The 18,223-nt window shown below is 44.3% G+C and overlaps 1 protein-coding gene across 2 annotated transcripts in view; it reads right to left on the bottom strand.

Annotated features, from left to right (window-relative positions):
• ccdc186 (coiled-coil domain-containing protein 186) overlaps nt 1-16,295 on the bottom strand; it is a 41,174-nt gene extending 24,879 nt beyond the window's left edge. For both annotated transcript variants that reach the window (XM_030339943.1, XM_030339944.1), the window contains exons 1-7: nt 16,148-16,295; nt 14,067-15,156; nt 10,100-10,226; nt 6,490-6,618; nt 5,079-5,291; nt 3,059-3,178; nt 677-781 (exon numbers count right to left, since the gene is read on the bottom strand). In XM_030339943.1, the coding sequence (XP_030195803.1) occupies nt 677-781; nt 3,059-3,178; nt 5,079-5,291; nt 6,490-6,618; nt 10,100-10,226; nt 14,067-15,136 (1,764 nt within the window). In that variant the 5' untranslated portion in view covers nt 15,137-15,156; nt 16,148-16,295. The remainder of the gene's footprint in view (nt 1-676; nt 782-3,058; nt 3,179-5,078; nt 5,292-6,489; nt 6,619-10,099; nt 10,227-14,066; nt 15,157-16,147) is intronic.
• Nucleotides 16,296-18,223: the final 1,928 nt, after the last annotated feature.

Genomic DNA, 18,223 nt, shown 5'->3' with positions numbered 1-18,223 from the left:
ACATTGAAGTATATGTATATTTAAAGTATAGTAGTTTGTTTTATAATAGTTTGTCCTTTTATTGGCATATCTTCTCACCGTTATTAATTGAGAATATGAAACTTGTTTCACCACAGGTCGATATCTTCATTTCAGGACGATAAAATTCTATTCAAAGATAATATTGAATTTTTGCCTAGCCCTAGCTTGAACCCCTCGTAAAAGTCTAGAGATATGAAGAGAGCGAGAGACATCAGATCATTTGTTCTCAATGAAAGTATTTTTCTAAAATTAATTAAAACAACTAAACAATTGACAGCGTACACTGGCTTCAGGCAACCAAGCTGAATAAATGATTTCCAAACCTCTCCATGTGGTCATAAATTAACAGTAGAAGGCCCTCAATAGAACAGGAATTAATTAAGAGATGAGAAATTAAGCAACAAGAACATTTGTGCGCACACACACACACACAAAAACAACCCGAGGCAAAGCATGTTTCTTTCATGGCACCCTAGTGAGACGTGGGTACTTGTCACTGAATTATTACACGCACACAGTACATTTATAAAGTACTATGATCACACACACACACACACACACACACACACACACACACACACACACACACACACACACACACACACACACACACACACACACACACACACACACACACACACACACACACACACACCTGGTATGTTCGGATGATGTCTTGACAGTTCTTGCGTATCTGTTCCGTCTCTTCTTTGGCCTGGACGAGTTTGGCTGTCGTCTCCTTCAGTTTATCCTTAGTCTCCTACACACAAGCACACACACACAATGACAACATGTTAAGTGAAATAGATACATGAACGTGCAAGCCATAACCACATAAACATTAATGAAAACATGCACAAGCATGTTTATCCATTCAAGAATGAATCATGTGACATTATTTTCCCGTAGGTGACCATGTTCAGGCTGTATTAGACAAGGCTCCTATGAAATGGGAGAAAGCGTGCTTAAAACGTGTTTTTTTTTAATTGAAAAGCTTCCAACTTCATAAGGAAAAAGAGGCCATTAATCAATTAACAGAACTTTATTTATATCAAGCTTTTTGTCACACACCAATACAAAAGTGCTTTACAAGAGTTGACACAATAACAATAAATTTGTTTAAAATGATAGGACATACACATATGTATCTCAATCGCTATTCATGCACTATGTACATTTTCCAATAAGCAACATTTAGTGAGTTATTATGTAACAGTTACTGTCGTCTGAGCAGTTGGGCGTGAAAGTAGACCAGAATAAAACGATTCATAGATAAAAAAGTGCCTGGATGGATTGAATCGTTGGATGGCTGCTTTGTATTCTTGAGGAATGTTCTAGTTCAGATATTTTTAGCTATAGTAGAAAAAGTCAAACAGTGCATGTTTAAAGTAATTTGACATATTTGTGTATTTCTTTATTTTCTTCAAGGCAAAAAGAAAGACTTCATCAAAAATACATTATGTTGCCGCAAATTTCATTGGATTTTCACTCAAGGGTTATTGCTGAACTGGCTTTGGTCTTCTGCGATGCCTGAACGAGACATCATCATACATTAATGGGACAGAATCCCTCCAAGAGATAAGACTCAAGTTGGGTTTTCATGTAACTGATGAATCAGTCACCATGTGCAAAGCTGAGGGCTTTGCACACACAACTTCTTTGTCCCGTGACCTCATTATTAGATCTGAGGTTTTTATTTATATATATTAGAGCTGTCAGTTAAACGCGTTATTAACGGCGTTAACGCCAACCAAATTTAACGGCGTTAAAAATTTTATCGCGCGACAACGCAATTACTTTATAAAAAAAACAACAACAAAAAAAACAAGCAGCAGCTCAAAACAAAGAAGCAGCAGCCTGACTGCTATGTTCAAATGACATTTGTTCAAAGCAGGCGTTTAATTGCACTATAGGCTCTTTTTTTGTATCGTCCTGTTTTGATCAGTGTATATGCCAATGTTGTTATCAATAAAAAAACATTTGCACAAGGCAAGCCGATCCTTATATCGTTATATAGATAGATCCTTATATCGGCTTGCCTTGTGCAAATGATTTTTTATTGATAACAATATATATATATATATATATATATATTTTTTTTTTTTTTAAGAATCACTTTTGCATATTTATGCTTTATTCATGACAGATTCACTGAGAGTTAGACAGGAAGGTATGGGAGAGCGAGAAGGGAGGACATGCAATAAATGACCAGGGCCGGGAATCGAACCCGGGTTGCTGCCGCAAGGACGGAGCCCTGATGGTACGCGCTCTACTCTGCCGCCCTCCGAACATTTCTTGATTTCCCCCTGCTACTCCCACCTTTCCGCTGCACAAACATTAAGTGTTTAGGAGCAGCTCGCTCATGGCTACCCATCATAATCCTCCTGTTATACACAGGACCATTTATGACACCTTTCAAAAATGATGTTTTAAAATATATAAAATAAAAATACACATGTTGTTTAAGTCAGCCCTCTCCCCTATGAACTTAATGCTCATGTCATATGCTTATTTTTGTGTGGGATGTTGTTCCCCAAGCACATAGTCATGCCGAATGCAGTCCTCAAAACCATCAGCGATCTTCTGGCTATGATAACGTTCTGTATTTCATGCAATATCTCAGGCAATATCCGCATAGCAGATAACAGATATACCGGCCAAGTCTTCCCATGCGTCATTGTTTACAGTGAGATTAGAAAGAGATAAGTATTGACTCTGGCCTCCTCCGATAAACATCCGGTGTCTCGGCCAGTTTTCTCCCTCCTCTGTTAGGGTCGCATGAGATGCAGACGAGCTCACGTGGTTTTCTGTTTTATAAAAAAGTAGCGATATTTGATTGTGAATTCTCGCATTGATTCATTGGGATTTTGATATCACGGGTTCTTGCTGTTAGGGTTAATCTAACAAATGTGTGACGCACCAGATTCCCATTTGGGGTTTTCAAGATTAATTTCAGGCGTTAATAAAGGAGTCCCGAGCCGTGACAGCCCAATGCATTTAAGCTGTGTGTTTGTGGTGAGGGGGAAGTGGACCCTACCTTGTGGGCGTCGCTCTCACTCTTCAGTTTGTTCTGAGCCCACTTGGCTTTGATGAGCTGGGAGTTGATCTCCTCCTTCAGCTTGTCCAGCTCTCGAGTCATCCGGCTCACCTCGCCCTCCTGGCCGCGTGCAGAAGACACGGGGAGACAAGGGGAGTGAGAAACGAGAAGAACCTCCCAGCCATTTTATTGGCAAATCCCATGACATCTCAGAAGAAAATTGCAATGCATTGCTATGTTTGGCTGCTTTTTTCATAACTCGTAATGGTCAACCCTCCCTCTTCCGTATTGCAGATCAAATTATTTTATTATTATTATTATTATTAATAAATATAATTATATATACACAACATTTCAAATACTTTTTACTGGCAATTCTTGAAGTATCTGCGTCATTTGAGGGTGTTTCCTCTTGCCTTAAGTCCCCCATCTACTGGTTCAGCAGCATCAGGCTGAACAATACTAATAACTGGGCCACCTTGTGGAAGTGAGCCATAAGATCATGGGTGCCAGCCTCCATGATCCCTCTCATCTTATACAGGGATAAGGCTCAGGCTGTCGTCTCACACTCCCAGCCCCCTGCATCTGCCCCAGTTACCCCACCAGGATGTGTGGCTCTAACAGATACAGGTCGACTGCTTTCCCTACAGCTGTGGGCTTGTTGAACAATCGTACCTCAGGTGTTTTTGTTCAAGCGAGGTCCCCCCTTCACTGTAAAGCGTCTTTGAGTGTCTAGAAAAGCGCTATATAAATTCAATCCATTACTCACTTACTAATACTTGTGTATTGATATTAGGTTTACTAAGAATACCAGTGTTTGTCTTGGGCCCTACTTGTTGTCATTGTCTGTGTTCCATTTCAGACAATGATTATGTTTGTGATTTATTGTTTTTTTATGGTATTTTTCTACTATGAATAGTGTTGTAAAACAAATTCCCCCTCAGGGACATTTCAAGTTTTAGTATACCGGTACTAGTCGTGTCCCATGACATCATGGTAGCGATACAGCTCTCATTGCTTGGTGTCTCTCTTTCTCCTTTAAGGCTGCAACAAGGTTAGGGTTTTTCCCCATTCTACAAAGGGGTCCGTTTTGGTCTGGTATCAGGTTTACATACAATACCAACAATGAACTGTATTGTTTTAAGGGTGTGCGGGAGTGAATGGCAGGGGTGTTACTGTTCAGGTGTGTCGCGGATCAGTTTGTTTCACGATTTCTGGTCACGGTTTTGATAGTATATATTTATGCAAAACTATGGCATTTAATCCTCTCTTCCCTGTCTGTTCCCTCCATGAATGTCTTAAGAGCATATTTTGTCAGAAATTATTTCAATAAGTCATTCTCTTCCTCACTTTGTTTCTACATACATAATCTGGCGTTGTTTTTTACGGTATTGTGTTTTTCGTCCTGAACCGTTCAAGTGCACGCACTGATTGTGCTTGTCATTCAGTAAGCTACATTGTATTACCGTACGGGTCAATTTGGAGCATTAGCATCATGAAGTGATCAACTGTTATCTGTGGTATCACAACATTACCATCATAAATGCACGATTTACCATTACCCTAGCATCATGGAGCTGCTGTGGCATTATGTTTGCATCATGAATTGTCTGTTATCTTTACCCTATCATCAGGGAGCTGCTGTAGCATTATGTTTTTATTATGAATTGTCTGTCATCTTTACCCTATCATCACGGAGCTGCTGTAGCATTATGTTTTTATCATGAATTGTCTGTCATCTTTACCCTATCATCACGGAGCTGCTGTAGCATTACATTATTATCATATATTTACTGTTCACCTTTACCCTAGCATCGGGGCTTTCTAGGATGCTAAGGTAATGCTAGGTGACTGTCTAGCATTACCTTAGCATCCTAGGTAACTGTTTAGCATTACTTTAGCATCCGAGGTGACAGTTTAGCATTACCTTAGCATCCTAGGTGACTGTTTAGCATGACCTTAGCATCCTAGGTGACTGTTTAGCATTACCTTAGCATCCTAGCTGACCGTGTAGCATTACCTTAGCATCGTGGAGCTGCTGCAGCCGGCCTTTCTCCTGGGCCAGCTGGTTCCCCCTCAGGGCCTGGCGGTCCACCTCCTTGGTGGCCTCCCTCAGCTTCTTCTCCAGCGACTCCTTGTCCCTGCGCAGGTCCAGCGCCTCCTTCTCCCCCCTCACGTACTTCATCACCATGGTCTCCTTCTCCTGGCGGGCCTCGTCACACTTCTTGTTCAGCTGACCAGAAGAAAAACGCTTTTACCGGTTGTCCGTTACGAACTGAACACGACAATGGATGGAAAACATATTCCCTAACCTTTATTGGAGTCGTTTCTCACCAACGATCATTATTGATTATATAGAGTTCCTTATTTTGTACTAGACAACTAGACAAATAGGGTTAGGGTTAGAACCATTACAACCATTTAGACTGATCCCTTCTCTTTCACAGATACATCTACAAAGGGGCGAGGGTCTGGCCAAAATACAAAATTCTGCATTTTCCAAAATATCCATAATCTCCAATCTATGGAGGAGAAATGCGGCAGGAGAAGGCAGGAGGCAGGGATCAGGGGAAGAGCATATTTCTAGAGAAGGATGGCTTGCGCACAATTTCCCACTTTGCTCAGCGGACGGTGAAATTGAACTCTGTTGGGTGTGACGGAGCTGTCAGGGAGGGCTGCTTCCAGCACGGTTACATCCAGGTTATGAATGGAGAACTTGTACTCATGGCCCCCCTGGTCGCTGAACAATGTTGCTAGCACTGTTGGGCTAAGCTAGCTTGGTGAGCTTAGCAAGCGGTAAGCCTTGCTGTTCTTCCTCGGAGAGATGGAACCAGTAGTGGCTAAAGGGGCCAGATCAGTTCTGAAAAGGCATACATTTGAGTGGGGGGATAGGATAAAGGCATGGGGGATTGAATCCCCACTAAAGGTTCTGGGCTCAAACACACTGTAGGCTGTATTTATTTAATGTGGCAGTGTTTCCCAACCTTGGGGTCAGGATCCCATTTCAGCGGATACGAAGTAGGGGTTGCCAGAGATTACCGACTTATCGATAGATCGATAGATCGATAGAACGAAATACAATTTGATATAATCCTCAAAAAACATAGAATTAAGTATCATGATTTTACACATGATTGAACTAATACTTTTCTCTTAGTGTGTCAGATGTTGATAGATCGATGTGTGGGGGAAGCATTCACCAAAAATGTTCAAAACAAAAATACATTTTGTTTGAACCCTGGTTCACTTTGTGGGCTGGCTGACCGGGTCACAGTGTGCTCTACGGGGGCACAAAGAGAACAGAGAAGCTGGCCTGGAGCACAAGGCTGGGAACCACTGTACTGCGACAGCACTGAGCCCCGTCCCTCTGAAGCCTGGCGTGGGGTGTCCCTGTGTAGACCCAGTGTGAACCGACCGCCGGGCTCCTGTACCTGCTCCAGGCGCTGGGCCATGTCCCGCTGCAGCTGGTGCACCGAGGCCTTGGTGCTCTGGTCCTGGTGCACCATCTTGTCCCGCGACTCCCTCAGCTCCTTCAGCAGCTCGCCCACCCGGTCCTCCAGCTGAAGAGAGACAATGGTGGACACATGATGGACAGGGCACCGATGTAGGGGTCGGCAGTATAGCTCGGGTTGGCTGGTGACCGCAAGGTTGCTAGTTCGATCCCCGGCTTCTCCTAGCCGAGTGTCGAGGTGTCCCTGAACAAGGCACCTCACTCTGACTGCTCCCGACGAGCAGGCTGTTGCATGGTTGACTCTGCCGTCGCTTTTTGAACGTGTGCATGATGTAAAGTGCTTTGAGTATAAGCGCTATATAGTCCATCAGAAAACAAATGCCAATAGCATCATACACGGCTAAATCTTAAAGTGATGGTCAAAGGACATCTGAAATGTATTTCTTATTATGTTATTAAGGGTAATCAAGGGGAATCAAGGGGTGCATTTAGCATCAGAAAATGATGTTCCATGAAATCTAATGCAATCTCACATAATTTCAAATCGATTTCATGTCTAGAGTATTTCCCCCATGGCTACCTGGCCTCGCAGGTGACAAATTAACGTTCACTCCCATGGCAATGCCAGTGACCAATTAATGTAATTAATTATTAAACAATATGGAGTCTTTACCAGACTGAGTTTATAAGTGGAATTTGATGTATTAATAAGCTTAAACGTTTTGCTGACAAGGTATTCGGTAGGCAGGGCTGATAGGAAGGGGAATTATCTGTGCCTGAAATTATCAAATACATTCAAAGACACCATAGAGAATTGCCTTTCTTGACATCAATAAAAGGAGTGGAACTCGCACACCATGTAGCCGATGCAACAATAGGTTTTTATTGCATCAAAGTGTAAAGTGCTACCCAAAGTGCGTGCAAAATGTTTTCAGTCCCATTCAGACCATCCTCAGTGCAAACATACAAAAGGTCAGGAAGGTTGACGTCGTGTTGACTAGGCATTTTAAAAGGCACGCCCAGTGGGTATTTTCGCTTTTCTTGACAACATACATGGCCGAGTTCCAGCCTAAATTCAGGCACCACGCCTGGACTCTATCAGGCCTGGGTAGGTGTGTAGTCTGTACATGATTCTGTGATAGGGTATGATTATTTTTGGACTTTTAGAGCCTTTTGTCCAGCAATCAATGTAATACGACAATGTGGGTCTTTGTTGCGGTGAGTCATGCAACAGCAGCGACATTTGTGATATTAATATTATAGTTTGCTTTTGCTTGTTAATCAAATTCAAACCTACGCTTTTGTTTGGTACTCTTGTCTAGGAGTGAGCAGCACTATAATTCTAGTACATTTCAATATTATAAATTCAAGTTGTTATTAAGATCCTCAAACACATATTTTGTAGGATCAATAAACAATTATCCCACTGAGTATCTAACAAGGTATGTGGGCTCGGTCTAAAAATACAATTCATCTGGTCATTCAGGTTAATCCACACCTCGATTTACCGCTAGCAACGGCTAGTACGTCAAAACATTTGAAGGCTTTTGTTAAAACTGACACGACTGGAAACAGAAGGTTGACATTTCTTTCAAGCCTGTATCACAAGGAATGTTTTAGAAAAAAGCCGCCGGAAAATTAATCCTTTGACTAATCGAAGGCGAAACGCCTCTGGCTGTAGACCTTGTTTACATGTCGTGGTGGGGAACTATTAACTATTGATCCATCAACCAGACACTGCCATCTAAAGTGTATTACATTCTATTTGAGTCTTTCAGTCATTAAGGAGTAGGGTAAGGGGGGGGCATCTTGCACCAAAATGCCTACATGCTAAGCTGTGGACATTGAAATCTGAACCCGGGACCTTTGGCTGGGAGTCGAATAACCTAAACGGTTAGTTTATCCTGACCCTTCGGACAAACGGCCTGAATAATCACGAGGGAGTGGGACACAACGCTGTCAAGGGCTCACTCTAAGAAGACAGCAAGACTGTGCCCATTGATTTATCCAGAACACAAAACGACAGAAAGGAAGCCCTCTTGCACAACCGATCACGGCATGTCTTGAAAACAACACATAATCAAACTGACAGGCCCCTTATCTCACACACACACACACACACACACACACACACACACACACACACACACACACACACACACACACACACACACACACACACACACACACACACACACACACACACACACACACACACGGCGTTTGAGCATGGCAGCCCTTCGATCTGAAACGTACGAGCGAAGGGTTTCAGGAAATTCAGAAAGAAAAACATCAAAAACAAACAGATGGGGCAGGGACTGCCGTACATGATCGCCGCCCGTCTGCGATCCAGGCAGTGTGGTGGCGGTTCGGTTTACTCCAATCCCACGGTAACCTGAATATTTGACCCAGCCTTCACAACCAGCGGAACGGGTAAGGGGGGGGGGGGGGGGGGGAAACCACACCTCAACTTAATTAGGAAAAGCAATTTCCTTCCGTCCAGGGCTGCAATGTGGCATTTAACATTTACCCTCCTGCCTATTACAGTGAGGAGCCACAGACAAATTCAGCCATGGTGTATATTTTCCTCTCCTCTTGATTAAAAAACACGGCTATTTATATGATAACGGCATCGTTTTCCCAATCATAAACAAGGGAGGCAGGCAATATACTCCAGTAAACCAGGACTCATCTATCAAACCATAAACAATCGAACAACAAAAATACAAAAATGTTCGGGACAGAAACCGGATCGGAAAGCTGATTAAAGAGGCGCGCTCTCGTATCGGCTTGCCTCCTCACGCCCTGGGACGTCGTGGAGGTCAACAGCAGAAGGAAGGTCAAGACCATTCTAAGACAGGACATCCACCCCTTTAACCTGACCAGTTGCTGTCTGAAAATGCCTCATTTTAGGAAAAAGTATTTTGTGCCTTTGGCTGTTAAAATTTCCAACATGCTAAATTATATGTTTTTTTTATTAAGCCTCTTACTGGTTTAACAGCAAATGTTTTGTCATAATGTTTATACCTCATCTCTATCACTCGCTCTTAGAATGGGAGGTATAGCACATGTTTTGTGATTGTGTGCATGGGGGGACCCTCCCACTTTCCACCTTGGGGATAAGGATATGTCTGTCTCACGTTTCGGAATTTCCCAAATGGTTAGAACACTGACTGTTGTTTGGAAGGGCTGGAGCTAAACCAGTGAAATGCAGGTGAAAAAGTGTTTGGAGCTCTGGTGTTGGAGTAACAAACACAGAACACCTAGTATTGAGAACCAAATAGGGAAAATTAACTGTTAATAAAACAGGTTGATATCCACGATGAGCCATGTGTCACACAGAAGAAAAGCCATGGTAATTAGGTATAGAAGCCATGGTAACGATTAGGTATAGAAGCCATGGTAACGATTAGGTACGGACGCTATAGCACGGTTCTGCAGTGGCCGGCCAGAGTGTGAGTGTGTGTGTGTGTGTGTGTGTGTGTGTGTGTGTGTGTGTGTGTGTGTGTGTGTGTGTGTGTGTGTGTGTGTGTGTGTGTGTGTGTGTGTGTGTGTGTGTGTGTGTGTGTGTTGGTTTCCATGACGCTGACCTTGCTGATGGTGGCCACATGGAGTCTCTCCATCTCGCCTCTCTTCTTCAGCTCCCCCCGCATGGTGTCCTTCTCCGAGCAGATACCCAGGATCAGATCCTGGTGCTTCTTGTTCTCATCCTGCAGCCTAGACAGAGGAACACAAACGCACACACACAATTGAAGATGAATACTACTTCTTATGGATACATGCATATCACACTGCTCAGGAACTCAGACACATCAACCATGTGATGCTTAAGTACTTAATTCAGGTTAATCAATTAAGGACACCAAGGGAATGCAAAGCGCCTATCTAGAATGCAATTGTCACTTCAAAAAAATAAAGAAATGGAGGACCCCTATATTACCACCAGCTGCAGGGTTGATTAACCATTACAAGACACATACAATACAGTGGGAGTGTCCGGATAGAGGGATTGGATGTTCGACTGACAGACGGACCAACGGATCCGAATCACAGCTGTTGGTAAAATAGGGGTTCATTAAACGAGTGAACACGGCAGTAAGGCTGGGACTGGAGCCTGGTCCTGCTGCGGCTGATTGAGCCTCACCAGTGCCTCACCCGGATGGCCACACCGCCAAGGCTGGGGGAACGATCTTACTGTAATCGGCTCATTGGAGGATTCAACAACGTACAGCAGAGTAGCAGAAGACCCTATGAGCTCGACACATTAGATGAACACAAAGCCACAACAAGTGGAACAGTTTCTCTCCATCGAGTGACGTGCATTTCGTTCTGGCAGCGTATCTGGACAAAAGACGCCGGTGGCGTGCATTTCAATCATCTGCAATGCAGCGGGGAATGCAAAGCCGGTTTGAAGCGGGATGATGGACTCAGGTTATGGACGTGTCTCTTCGTCTCACACACTCTGCCAAGGCGTCATGTGTGACGTATCCAGCAGTTACATGGCTACTTTTGGGGGGCTCTGGTGATGATGTGTGTGCACTCAACGTGATTAGATGAAACATTAACCAAAGGGCTGGAGGACCTCTGAAGCGCTCTCCCTTGCTGACAGAGAGCGGCAGATGGACCAGAACCAACAGATTCGCTTATAGGTTCACCCCCCCTGGCCTCCATCACCAGTTGTTCTCGAACCGCTACTGGCTGCTGCACGTCATTGATGATTCATGTGTGACAGCTTGGTGTGGCCTAGAGGTAGAGCGGGTTGGCTGGTAACCGAAAGGTTGCTAGTTCGATCCCTGGCTACTCCTAGCTCCTCGGGTGTTGAGGTGTCCCTGAGCAAGACACCCAACCCTAATTGCTCCTGACGAGCTGGCTGTCTCTTTTGCGTGGCTTACACCTCTTGTAAAGCTCTTTGAGTGGCCACTGGTTAGAAAAGCGCTATATAAATGCAGTCCATTTACCATTAGAGAAAATCAGCCATAATGGCAATTCATCATTTGTTAATGTGCACTTTTATATATTTATTTTGAGAATATTGGAACGTTCCGGTCTTTGAAATGTGAAGGAAAAACCTCACAGCGGGCCATTTTAAGATAAGCTTTTATTTATTTTTTCGAACTATGTTTGTTGAATACAAAGTTAACATTTAAAGTAAATGTTTCTCCATTTCGTAAAGGTTACTATGAAATCCCTTTTTTCAAGTTATGGTCTACAAACATCGGCAAGCACTTATTTTGTTTATCTTGACCGCTGTCCACATCACACTGAGCCCTGCTCCGTATACAGAATACTCCATTATATAAACTGTGTGCAAACACATTTGCACACAGTTCGTTTCCGTCGTTCAGTTCGCATCATTCAGTTCGCCAAGAGGAGTCGTTCGCGAATCGTTCGTTCAGTCGAGCTTCCGGTAGCGATGAATCGAATCATGTACGGTTCTCTAAGTCAGTCAGACTCAGCCCCTCGTTCGTTCGTTCGTTCAGTCGAGTTTCCGGTAGCGGTGAATTGAATCATTGAATGCACAGTTCTCAGACCCTCATTCTCATTCTCAAACATCAACATCACAACTTTAACCAAACACAGCGGGATGGGGAGGGTGTAGTCGATTATTGGATGTTTAACATCAGCAAGATAATAGACTTGATTTAGCAATGATGGTGGGGGTCCCGGGTGTTTTAGGCTCTCATAAACAGAACCCTGTGCAGCCCAAGACTAAATCTAGCTGCCAAGATTAACACTGCCTTCAAAACGAGAACTGGTTAATTGTGAAAATGCAATAAACTGTAATCAGAAAACGCTGTTATATGCTATAGACCCTATATTATCTGTGGTATAAAGGCTGGGAAGAATTTCAAATGATAAATATGTACACTTTATGTTGAAAGTATACCGTCGCGATTCCCATTGAAACGAATGGCGCAGTGACTAGCCTTCACAACGAGAGCTGGTAGGATGTGAAAAATGTGGTATAAAGGCTGGGACGAATTTCGAATTATAAATATGTGCAATGTATCCTTTAAATATGTCCATGCAACAGATGGCCAATGTGAATAATAGATAGCTCTCTCACTAAGCCCATTTGTTTGTTCCCTAAGAAACCGGTTGATTTCTGTCTCTCATTGGCTAAAATTCAACGAGAGCGTCCTAGACTCAGTCCTAGAACAGCATACGATTGGCTGGCTCTCGTGAGTCGTGACGTCTTTCAGTCGGCCCCTCCTCACCACTCACACGTGAGTGAACGAACTGTAAGCAAGTCAGCGACTAGTGGGTCTGGGAGGAGTCGAGTCTGAGAACGAACGAGACGAACGAGACGAACGAGAGAGAGGAACCAGTTCGGTTCGTTCGTCTTAAAGATTTGTTCATTCGAACTGATTTGTTCGTGACCGAGCCTACTCTACCCTGCTATACCGTGTGCATCACACCATACATATGCACCACACTAGGGCTGGGCGATATACCGGTAGTCAAATTTATAGCGGTATATTTTTGGTATATTTAAAGAGATATGTAGTTGAGACAATGTGTGTGTGTGTGTGTGTGTGTGTGTGTGTGTGTGTGTGTGTGTGTGTGTGTGTGTGTGTGTGTGTGTGTGTGTGTGTGTGTGTGTGTGTGTGTGTGTGTGTGTCGTCAGCGAGTGAGTGGACGAGCGAGGAGAGCGAGCGGTAGTGTGCGTGTCAGTTTAGTGAAGTAATGAACGGGTCTGGTAAGTGTGTAGGAATAAAGTACCCAGCCTGTCAAGAATCGGTGGCCGCTTCATTCCGACCATATTCCGAACTATAAGCAGACCCACTGCCGGCAAATTGAAGGGTGTTGCCCCTGAGAGCATGGGCCCTGGAGGGAACGTCTCCCTGTCAATGCCGTGGAACGCTCTGTTCACTTGCATGGGCCCTTCACAACTTTCGGCGGTGAATTTATATTTGATAATTCACTGTTGCTAAGCATAATTGACCGCTGTCAAGAAAAACAAAGGATTTTTGGTCTCTAATGACGTCTTTGGTAGCACTCTGCAAGTAGTCCGGTAACTTGTCAGCCCCAGCGTCTTCGGTTGCCAAGCGACGTCAACGTCTTTGGCGGACTATTTCTCTGCTGATGAACACTACGAATGCTGCTTCCAAATAATTTGTAAAGAGACACACCATGAAGTTATTTTTTCGCTCAGGCAAGTAGTCGTGTAATAAGCGGGATAATGTATAGAACGTCGCCGATCATTATCGCAAGACACCTCCGCTGCGCATCAGTGTCCTGTTCGCCCTGTCGGGGCTTATTTTCCCGATAATGACTGGCATTCTATACATTATCCATTACATAAAAAAAAAAAAACTAAACCTAAATAAATGGTTGATGGTGAATACTTGTGGCGTGTAGTTAAAACTACAAACTTTACCCGTTTTATTCAAAATATCTTTAGAATATATTGTATATCGCCATTCAAACAATAAATATCGAGATACGAGTTTTGGTCCATATGGCCCAGCCATACACCACACCATTATCCAGCATCAGTGCAGATGGAACAGAAAGCCATTTCGTAGGCGGACGGGGTTCAGCGCGCTGGCCTACCTCTTGATGGCGTGCTCCTGCTGCGTGTACTTGTGCTGCACACACTTCTCAAAGGCCACCATGCACTCCTCCTCCTCCCTCTGCTGCTCCTTGGGAGCCCCGTTCACCGGCCGGTTCCCCTTTCCTCCGGGCCCCCCCCCGCCGCCGGTGGTCCCGGGCAGGCGGCAGGCCAGGATCTCCGACTCCAGCTCGTCCAGCAGGGACTCCTGCGACACCGAGCGCTGGATCTCCGCGAGGAGCTTGCGGCTGCAGTCCGTGTCGTAGGGGCTGGACAGGGCGTGGGAGCGGACGGCGGCCCGGTCGGGGGAGTCGGTTTGCGGGCTGGGGGCGACGGAGGAGCCCGCCGGGACGGAGGGCGGGGTGGAGGGGCCGTTCGGGACACCGCCGTTGGCCGCGAGGGTCGGCGGCGGCGACGGTTCCGGGGGACGCTGGGCGGAGGAGGGGAGCGCCCCGGTCTCGCTCGTTGTGGCTCCGAAGGCCGGGGAGGACCCCGTTAAACCTTCAGGACTCGGGTTCGAGGGGGCCGTGTCCCCCTCCTGAGAAGCCTCAGCAGCAGGAGGAATAGGAGGAGGAGTGTCTCTCACCTCCTCCAAAGTCAATAGGTCTTCCTCTGTGGTTCCCTCGAGAACTGAGGGGGAGCTTTCTTTCAGGTCACCTGAAGGGCCGGTTGTGGGGGGCAGTGGTTCCCCAGCCCGGTCTGGAAGAGAGCGGGTTGAGGGTTGATGGTCTCCACTGTTAGAACCGGCCCCGGGTCGCCCCTCCTGGTCCCCTGCTGGCGCCTGACCTAAGTGCTGGGTTGGAGGGGCAGGCTCGCTGGGTGTAGACTGAGCATCCTTTTGAACGTCCGGCTCGGCCTTGTTCTCGTTACAGGCGAGAGGCGTGTTGGTTCCCTCTGCCTCGTCCCCACTATCCAGACAGATCTCTTCCTCCTCAGGATCCGAAGGTGTGGGGTCGCCGACACCGCCGTCTTTGTCATTGCCATGGTTGTTATTGTTGATGTTGTGGAGCAGGTCGGCTGGGGGGGCTTCCTTTGGTACGTCCATGACGCCGTCAGCACCCGGCTCGTCCATGGTCCGGCTCACCTCCACGCCTGGCAGATGAAGAGACGGATGGATGGGAGCGTTACTAGTTGTCAAGTATAATACTATCAGCAAAAGACGTGTAACCCTTACCTAACAAACCCCTATAAGCGAGTTATTGTTAGAGAGCACTCAGTGGCTGTGGCCCCATGTTAAACCTTGATAGGTTAAGATTAGCTATTCTCAGGTCCAAAAGTAAACAATGACAAACCAAGCAACGATACAGCTAGATCTGTAGCATACACCCCAAAAAATCGACAGACCACAACGTAGTTTTCTAGTAAATTATCTTCTTCTCAGATAACGATTACACAGGTGTGGCGAAGTCCACAATCCCTTTGAATCTAAGCTATTTCAGGAATTGTGGGTGTGTGTGGTGGGTGTGTAAGTGTGTGTCTGCGTGTGCGTGTTGATATGTGGGGGGAGATAAACCGTAGATCGGTCAATAAAAAGACCCACAGTACCTGTGCTGTCATTATAATGACAATCAACACACGACCACACACGGCACTAACATCAGGGTACAAATCAAGCCACCGGCTAAACTAACCCACAAAGTGCATGGTTGTTTCTTCACAGAGGCGTTTTGAAATGGTCAGTGCTGGGGGGACCCCATTACATGACGATAAGACAGCTGTCAGGAACGAAAGATAAACGTAATGATTTACACTTCAAGCTTTTTAGGTGAGCTCGGTTAATCCAGCTGCACTGGCTTGACAGGACTAGCAACACTTGTTTGCTTTAGCTTGTCCTTTGACATGTAATCAACCACTGCTGAACATAACTTAGAAAGGCTGACTGATACACTACTAAGGACATGAATAGCAGCAATACGTACAACACCATACACGTTAAAGCAAGTCGCTTAACAAACAGTACAGGGCAACAGAGGATATGGCTAGCCGTAGCATTAGCTAGCTCTATTGGCTGCTATCGTTAGCAACAGTCTGGTGGATCATGTAGCATGCTAGCAGATATACCGCGTTATTATTATTCACCCACCGAATGCGCCAGAGCCATTGTTGTTGGATGGGGATCTGAAATGAACTGAATATTGATCTCTCCGGCTAGTCGAGGAGGTGACACATCAACAGTAGATATCGCTACAGCAGGGAACTAGGGATGAGCTGCTCAACCAATCAGCGTCTAGGGAAAGTCTGACGTACGTGACGCCACAGACGCCTACAGGTAAATTTGCTCTTTTCACCAGCAGTCTTTTTACACTCTATGGTAAAACAAAATACTATCATTATTAAAATAAACTAAATAGGATCAAATATGTTGTTATAATAAATAAAATAGGATCAAATACATTTGATGTAAATGTTGAAATTCGAATATATTTGGAAAACTTTTGGGCTCTGGAATCTTCACACTGCAATTATGGCAGAAATTGTTCAAATGACTTTCAAAAATACATATTTTTGCACATATATATATATATATATGTATGTATGTATGTATGTATATATATATATATATATATATATATATATATATATATATATATATATATATATATATATATATATATATATATATATATATATATATATATGTATATATATGTGTATATATGTATATATACATATATATACATATATATATGGTTGAAGGATTACAGTTTATATGAAAGAAAAGGGTCAGGGAAAAATATATGGTATCATAAACCATATCACACAAACATGCCCATTAGACCGAGGAAATAAGATGTGAAGGATATTCCCATGTAAGAAAGTAAGGTTTGATCTCTGGAAAGCTAAAAGAAGAGATATTAAGGTACAGCCTACTGCTGGTGGTGTAGATCTGAAGACCCAGGAAGAAGGAAGAAGGAAAAATGTAAAATATATGGCAGCTAGCTACAGTTGGGGCAATCCGATGAACCTAGAATAACCTGGTGTTATGTCCCATGATGCCTTGCCAGCTCCCACACCCCCAGGGACCTTACTCCCTGGACCTTAACAAAATCAAACACCTTCAGTTTAACCAGCACCCACCTCACCTGGAGGGTTCATCTAGTCAGCCGGACGACGGACCACTCAAATGATTTATAACATTTCCGATGGAATTAAAATGTCCAAAAATCGTAATAGTATACCCAAAACACACAGCCGGAGGTTGGAAAGACATTCTTTAATGATGATGATATGATATATGATATATTTATAGGACAGGATGGTGTAGTGGCTGGGGCGCTTGTCTCTCAGCTCATAGGTACTGCCTTCAATCCCCCAATGTCCGTAGCTTACCTGGAGGCCTCTTTGAGCAAAAGGCCCGAAGAATTCATGATAATTATTTGAATTTGAATCAAGATATACTTTTTTTTTATATATATATAGTTTGTTTAAATTGTGTTAATCCCAGACTTGTATTTTGACCTTCAGGTAGGCCTCATGCATGCCACATTTATGTATGTTTTACTTTTCTACTCCAGTTATGTAATACTTATGCCCTATTTTAACATTGAAAGAATTCTCATGGGCCTCGAAGAGCAACTACGTTAATTTAGTTGCTCTAATTCATGAATTTTCGTCCACTTTCCTGTTCAACTATTGACTTTGTGTTCCTTATGAGTGTGGTATTCATTCGTCCTTAATAAATACCTGGACCATCAATACTATACTACTGCTACTATAAGATATGCACAGTGCATTCCTTCGTAATGTCCAGATAACCATCAGATTGTCTGTGTCTGACAGTTTCTATCTATATATGTTCTCTCCCCCGGTTGAATCACCCGTTGCCACGGTTTTGCCATGGCTGCACAGGCGTCACCCTGCTCCACGCCCGCGTTGGAACAGGAAGTGATCATCGACGGCGTTATGGCGTGCAGACGGGGCATGGCTAGTGACGGGGGAAAGGCGGGATCTTGTTGACGATAGAACAACAAGTAGGCTGCCTTTGTCTGGAGAGAGATAATTATTAGGGTTATTATAATTAAAGGCTATTTTTATGAAGGTTATTAGAAATCCATGGCCAGGCTGGGAATGTGTGAGTGTATGTGAGAGAATGTGTGGGTGTGTGCCTAGGTGTGCTGTGTGTGTCTGAGTTAGGCCCTTTACTGAGCAGCACCATTGT

Source organism: Gadus morhua, chromosome 18 (genome assembly GCF_902167405.1).
Source record: "Gadus morhua chromosome 18, gadMor3.0, whole genome shotgun sequence".
NCBI classification, from domain to species: domain Eukaryota; kingdom Metazoa; phylum Chordata; class Actinopteri; order Gadiformes; family Gadidae; genus Gadus; species Gadus morhua.
This window is presented reverse-complemented; position numbering and strand designations above follow the sequence as displayed.